This window comes from Salvelinus sp. IW2-2015, linkage group LG17, assembly GCF_002910315.2.
Source record: "Salvelinus sp. IW2-2015 linkage group LG17, ASM291031v2, whole genome shotgun sequence".
In the NCBI taxonomy this organism is placed as follows: Eukaryota; Metazoa; Chordata; class Actinopteri; order Salmoniformes; family Salmonidae; genus Salvelinus; species Salvelinus sp. IW2-2015.
In genome coordinates, this window is record NC_036857.1 from 29,065,809 (window position 1) to 29,073,534 (window position 7,726).

A 7,726-nucleotide genomic window follows, 5' to 3' on the forward strand; every position below is an offset into this window, starting at 1 on the left:
GGCCCATTGGCAGCAGGTGGCATAGCGTAGTAATGGCCAATTGTATGCCTCCAATTAGGCTGGTGGGTCTCCATATATAATATTGGTTTGATTTACACATGGAGACAGACTCAGTCTTATTCCCATCCTCCCTGTCTGGGAACAGAGGGCATGATCTCCCTTTTCATTCTGCTTCTGAACTCTTTATTCGTCTTCTTCGACTTCCCTGAGGGGACACTGGGATTGCAATAATAGAGAGAGCATGTAGACGTCAACAGTCCACAGTCGTACAGTATGTGTGTGCATGCATGTCCCCTGTGTTAGGCACATTCAGTGGGGCTTAGTCTCTCCCCCAGGATAGTCTGTACGTATGTATATTCAGCCTCAGTCAACAGCTAACAGAGCATGCTGAGTGGACTCCATTTTATAGGACACACACATTTACTATACAGAGACAGATAAACAGACAAGAAAACACAGACATACAGATGGAAGAGGGGTAAACAGGGAGAGGGATAAAACTTGTCACAACTGAAAGGTTGACAGTGGAAACAGTTCAACTTCAAACATGCTTTATGACGAAAATGGAGAGCTCCATGGCAAGGAAAATGTATCTTGAATCAAAAATATTTGAAACAGGCAAATAAGGCAAATGTTTCATTCGAGCTAAAAAAAGAAGCACACAACACTCCCCCCTCCCCCCARCCCCCTTCAAAACACGCCCCTCCCTTCGCACACATCCGCGCTCCCTCCATCCTTTTCTGATTACTACAAGGGGCTCAGCTTTCAGCCCGGCCGAGGGAGCATGTGTGCACGGCTTTAATTCCTATTGTATTCTTGCTGTCTCGGTGTGCCAGTGTGTGTCTGTGTTTTAGCGAGCGATGGAGAGAGAGAGAGACCCATCTGTCAGAGTAGCGTAGAATCCCCCCGTTCCCCTCTAAATCCATCCCATGGGGCAGGAGCGACAGACAACTCACTTGTGGCAGGATTTTTTGTGTGAAAAGGGGGGGATAACAACAATCATAACAACAAAAGCAGCATTTAAAAACCTAATACAAACCCCAATCCATCAAAGCTTGTTTCCTTGCCCACGTGAGTGGGACATTTGTTAATATTGTCGGAATCCCCTAACTAAAAACATATTCTAGTGATATTTGTCAAACTGGATATTCTAGTCAGAATTGAAGCAGACAGGAGGGACACAATTCCCAAGTTCCCCCTTAGTCTGTCATTAGGGACATTTGGGACGACTGGGCTAGGCTGTGGGAAGCTAGGCAGCACTACTATTCAACATTCCCAGAGCTACTATTCCCAGGGCTACTATTCCCAGAGCTACTATTCCCAGAGCTACTATTCCCAGAGCAGGCTGCAGGTGTGATGAGGACTGGCATGGACTCAGGGGAGGTAGAGATTGTGGGGGATAGGAGTTACCTGGGGGACTGTGAAGCTAAGTGGGAGCAGGGGGCCGCACATAGAAGACACTGGGTCTGGCTGCACAAACTGTTGACACACACACGACTACTTCTGGTTTCCACACTGGACAACGCCATGCACGCACACTCATATGCACGAAGCGCGCACGCACGTAAAAACCAAACCATGCCCGCTCCATCCGCACGCCAACGTGTGCAATGCGCTGATTAGGAATGAAAAGGCCACGTGGGTATGGGCGTCGTGATATCAAGTGAGGCGGGCGAGTGATGTGTGAACCCACAAGCAACAGATGCACCCCCTCTTTCGTTTCTTATATCTGACCATATGGCCCTACAGTGATCTAGAGAGTCCTACAGCCTAGCCCAGCAACTTAGTGTCATAAGATTTCAAAATGCAAATTCTACTCAATGATGATGCAATATGTTATATTTATATCTATGAGCTAAAGACCAAAAGGAAATGTAACTGAGCTGTAGGCCGATGTGGGTTTTCCGATGAGAGAGAGAGTGTAAGAAAGCCCAAGAGCACAGTTGCAAGCACAGATGTGTCTCATGTATACAATGGGATCAATGCGGGGGCACGTGCGCCGCAAGCCACGGCTGTCAATAGCATCTGACCACAATAGATCCCCGACTGTGTGGTGGCTCACCCTGCACCATGCACTGGGACATCACATATGTTGTGTTTGTTATGCCTTGGCATTTGTTGTGAAATTGGAAAAAGGTAAGGAGCGGGACTAAATGATGGGAAATGTTAGTCTGTCTAAGGCCTAACTCTCTTCCTGACTTCAGAGTCTGTAATGACTCTGATGTTGTTGGCACAATGCCTCGATAAGGAAGGGGACTGGGCTTTAACTGCAAATTTGGTTGGCTCTCCTCTGTGTCTTTCTCACTCAAATACCCACATACACAGCCACACACAGGCCCCCAGTGCCACCCCCCTTCCTTTACAACGGTTGGATTTTCAAATCCAAACAATGTGAGGTCTTAACCCCAGATGAAAAAAACGAACATTTGAGACATCCAATCAAACCTGTCACCCAATTTCAGAGCGAATATTTCATTATCAAACAGCCTCCTTTCCAGAGCAGTGTGTCCCAGCTTTCCCTGCGCTGTGTCATGGTAGCGTCAGCCCGGCTAGGGAGGGGTAGTAATAATGGAATATTGTGTGCAAAAGTGCTTTTAATAACTTTTAAGTTATATTAAACCTAAAATACCCTTTAAACTACCAGTTGAAACAATGAACTGTGAAACACCATTTTACTCCATCTCAAACTATCCCCAATTAAACTTGGAAATTATTTGTATTTCGCAAACGAATACATTATTTTGAGTCAGATATGATTTAGTCTTGAGTTGTATATCAAATCTACTTTGTTTTCGATTTACAACTTTTATTTTAATATGATGATGCAATTCCAACCCAAATATAATTTTAAAATAGATACTGTATATTCTCAGAGAATTCCGGCGCACCAACCGTTTAAATCAGATAAAACGTATTTGCTGCTTGACTCATTCAACTGATCTTGGGTACAGAGACTGGGGAGTAGGGTATATGGCTAATAAGCGGAAGAAGCAAATTAATGGACGGGTGAACAACGCATACACCTGGTCTTACCACACCAAGCTGTCAAAATCACTTACACATAACGCGATGAAGGAGCGTCCCTTCTTCAGAATGTGCGTAATTAAAATATCAAAACGCGCGCTTTGTTAATCATGTGTATGATTTCAATCCATGATCATCCAAGCATTAACGAACATTTATATTCTAAGTATTGTGCATGATGAACATCACAAATTGTTAAGGAAACATACATGTTGTATACAAATTGGGTTACGGAACAACCGTAGCATATAGGCCTCTCACATTTGGAGCTTAATCGAGCACAACATCCGCATTTTACAAGAAATGGAATTGCTAAATACATCTCATAATTGCCTATTTAAAATGACATAGGTAGTTATGGACGATTTTGGACACATAATATTGTATGAAATAATGATGGAATTGTGGACATTTGCGCAAAATCTCTCTCTCTCTCACACACACGCACGCACGCACGCACGCACAAACACAAAAAGATTGGTGACGCATGTGTGGCTGTCTGGACAGAACACTTTGGCCACGAGCCCGCCACACGCCTTTGGATAAGCTGAATGTTATGGGTGGGGCGCTCGTGGGAGGGGCCAGTCCACCTCCTAAAGGCTAAACTCAGACATATTCATGCCAGTCGGAGATGAAAGTCCCCTCGCGCACTGATTGTATAACTGAGGGAACGAAAAGGAACTTGCGAAGGACTGCTACAGAGAGAAACGGCATCTGTTGAGGATTGGCTATAAAGTCATTTTGCTTGGTACTGGGACTTTGGAAGTTAGCCGGACGTCTGACAAGTTTGGAAGAGCGAGTTGTGAACATAAACAGGTGCGTTTTGATTTTATGTCAATCAAATAATTGCATTTCATGTGATTCTATTCCAGATCATGTAGTATTCGTCACACAGGATCAACCCATAGGCCTATGCATATTTATGCAATGCGTGTCAACAGAAACAAACAACTGTAAACGGCCTTGATATTCGATATTTTTACTATTTTCTATAACAGGAAAGGTAATTGATGWAGATGGCATTCTTCATAATAGGCTTTATGACAATGCAACCAAACAACTATAATGCATTATCGTATCATAGCAACAAGAAAGTGAGATACCACTATCTTTATTTATTAACCTGATATAGACTGTTATAGATATAAATGGTATGGTTTGTATTGTACCATATTCAATACTATTGTCAGTGTCAAATACAGTTATGATTGTTTGTTAATCATTCAGTCTAGACAGAGTTGAGTCCGTGCGTAATACATTGTTGTTATTCATGATTTTTAGGCCTATAGTAAACTGTACTACTTGTACGCACGACTTCACGATCACTAACTAGGACGACTTAGTTGTAGAACAATAGTGTGTGTCCTTAGGCAGAGATTTATTTGGTTGTTGGTGTGTTTAGGAAAGTTCACCCGAGTCCCCATTGAACGTTTTTTATCCTTTGGACTCAGATATCAATCTACAGTGGCATTTTCGAAAACAATTCCACGCAAGATTGGATTTAAAGCGGTACTAATTCCAAACAGAAAATCAAATGTAACTGTTGATGCAGGAGATATTTGGTCCGGTTGTTTCCGTGTTTGTTGACTTGGCTCTGTAGACTACCATGAATTTAATCTGAGGGTTTTATATCCAGGTTAAATCCCGCATGTCCCAGATTGACAGCGTCTCCACAACCACCACGGCATAAACAGCAGGGAACCACAGAGTTTATCCCCAAAGTGTCTCACATTAGATCATCCTACAAAGGACAGGAATGATTTTGCTTTTCCCTTTGAATGAGTTGAGAGAGGAGAGATGTTCTGTATCTGCAAAAATGTTCATCCATTCTGTTGGAATGGAAAAGGAACTGTCTCTGCTAGTGTGTGCTGTCCACATGACAGTGCTGAAATTATACTCTCTCGTGTATGTATAGGCAACCAGTTGGGAATTAAGTTAAAGAGATAGGTCAACCAATTCCAATTCCAAACAAGGATGACAAACAATGATGAAAAATAAAACAGCTGATTCATGAGCTTGACCAAATGTGTTTTGTTTTCCTCAGATCACAATGATGACCAAACGATTTGGTAAGCCTGGAGAAGGAGATGTGTCTGAGCTGGTCAGTTCTCTGGCCTGGCTAGATGAGGACCTGAGCTCCCAAGATGGAGAGAGAGGTCCAGAGATGGGGGGCCGCTACGGCCTGGGCCCAGGAGGCCGTGGGAGCATCGAGCTGGGCAGCGAAGACATGGAGGATCAGGAGGAGGAAGACAATTATAATGATGATGATGAGGAGACTGGAATGGACGGAGAGAACGAGGCGCCCAAACGGAGGGGGCCCAAGAAGAAGAAGATGGCCAGAGGCAGACAGGAGAGGTTCAAGGCGAGACGCACCAAGGCCAACGCCCGCGAGCGGTCCCGCATGCACGGGTTGAACGACGCGTTAGATGTGTTACGTAAGGTCATGCCCTGCGCCTCCAAGACCCAAAAACTGTCCAAGATCGAGACCCTGCGACTGGCCCGCAACTACATCTGGGCCCTGTCTGAGGTGCTGGAGAGCGGTCAGTCCCCAGAGAGCCACGGCTTCACAGAGATGCTGTGTAAAGGCCTGTCCCAGCCCACTAGCAACCTGGTGGCTGGGTGTCTCCAGCTGGGGGCTTCTGCCCCCAAAATGATCAYCAAGCTGGATGACAAGCCCTTTGGAGGAGCTCCAGGAGTTGGTAGTGGTGTAGCAGGGCAGCCTGGTGGCCATCACCCCCTGAGTGGTCACTACCCCTCTCCGGGCCTGCCTAGCCCCCCCTACGGGTCCCTGGAGGCCTCCCACCTCCTCCATATGAAGAGCTTCGAGGGAGGGCCCTACGAACAGCACCCTTCCCCTAATGAGTGTAGTAGCAATGGCACCCCCCCTTACGACGGGCCCCTCACGCCCCCCCTCAGCATCAGTGGCAACTTTGCCCTGAAGCAGGAACCTTCCCCCCACGAGGCTGAGAGGAACTACCCCTCCCACTACCTCTCGTCCCTTCCCCATTACCCCCCCTCCTCCCTGGGCGGGCTGCCAGGGCCTCAAGGCTACCTCTTCCAGGCCTCACGCTACGAACTGCCCCTAGACATCCAGGCCTTTGAATCCTTCCCTGCACCACACATGGTCGCCTCACAGATGGGCACTATCTACAGCGAGTGAAGGGGAAAGTGAAGTTGGTTGGCCAGGCAGGGGAGAGATCCATACACAGCCCTGCCTCTGGTCCTCCAACCTTTCTGCACATACATAGGCCCGTGACTATGAATGATTGCGTAGAGAGACAATGATATGACATTTTACACTGTCTAGTATCCTACTCTGGGAGAGCATGGCATGCTCCGAGAGAGACTCAACTAAACTCAACCTACCTGATCATAATGAACTACTGAAGAGATAAAGATGCACCCTTCATTGTATTACTAATTTATTGTCATTGTTGTTTATTATTTGTGTTGACATTATTTGTATTGTCATAATTTGTTTCTGTCTGTGGAATAAGTCTTCCCTCAGTTCCTATTATATGTAGCTGTACTATTTGTTTACCAAATCAGATATCCAGGTATAAGCACTGCACACTGTCTCAGACACCCATCCATTTTTTTACTAAAATACAAGAGTACCTGGGTTGAAAGAAAGTCCTCTCTTGTGTGCTTGAGGATGGAGAGAAAATGTGTCACAAAAAGTTGCTCTATACTCAGTTACTTCAACTTCTGCACTGAGGCCCTTACTGTAGCCAGCATCCTTTTAGCCATATGAACAGAAATGCATTTCTTTTATATCTGTATTTAATATTTATTTTGACAACTATTATCCTTTTTGCAATTTTCTCAGCACTGTTTTTGTTTTACTGTCTCCTTGGTATATAGTTTTTCAGTCACTGGCGACTTTACTAATGAAGCATTTAAATTATAATTTTTTTGAAGAACGTTTCAGGATTTTGTCTCTTATGGTGTCCATCACAACTGTTTTTGTAAATATTTAGCTGTTTCGCACTTAATTGAATAAATATTCTTATATTATATACTATTTCTGAAGCAACACATTTTGCCATGGTTTGTTGTCTTTTCACTCAAATGAAATTAATATATCAGATATAGGCAACCAGATAGAACACATCATTTTGAGCAGCATGTTGGATTACTCCATAGTACCATTAGATGTGGGTAGTTATATAACCATTGTACTTTTAAAAACACTCATAAGGTCCCATATTAGGACAGAATATGTCAATGTCTCTTCCTCTGTTTTCTTAACAATTCCTTAATAATACATACATATAGGAATAAACGGCGTTGGCGACGGCTCATGGTAGAACATTGAATTCTCTGGAAACAGCTCTGTTGTTCCTGCAGACAGCATGCCAATTGCATGCTCCCTCAGAACTTGAGACATCTGTGGTATTGTGTTGCTTGACAACACTGCACATTTTTGAGTGGTTCTTTATTGTCCCCAGCACAAGGTGCATCTTGGCAAAGAATAAATGCTCACTAACAGGGATGTTAACACATTTGTGCACACAATTTTAGAGAAATAAGCTTTATGTGTGTATGAAACATTTCTGGGATCTTTTATTTCAGCTCATGAAACATGGGACCAACACTTTTCATGTTGCGTTTATTGAAAAAAAAATCTGCATATAATATAGACAATTGATTTACATTCAGCTGATAATCTAAAAGACAACACTTGTTTTGATAATAGGAT

The 7,726-nt window shown here is 44.1% G+C and overlaps 1 protein-coding gene across 1 annotated transcript; it reads left to right on the forward strand.

Annotated features, from left to right (window-relative positions):
- Nucleotides 1–3,600: 3,600 nt before the first annotated feature.
- On the forward strand, nt 3,601–7,048 carry neurod4 (neuronal differentiation 4). Its single transcript, XM_024006571.2, has 2 exons — nt 3,601–3,840; nt 5,069–7,048. The coding sequence occupies exon 2, from the start codon at nt 5,075–5,077 to the stop codon at nt 6,182–6,184; it is 1,110 nt and encodes a 369-aa protein (XP_023862339.1). The 5' UTR covers nt 3,601–3,840; nt 5,069–5,074; the 3' UTR covers nt 6,185–7,048.
- Nucleotides 7,049–7,726: the final 678 nt, after the last annotated feature.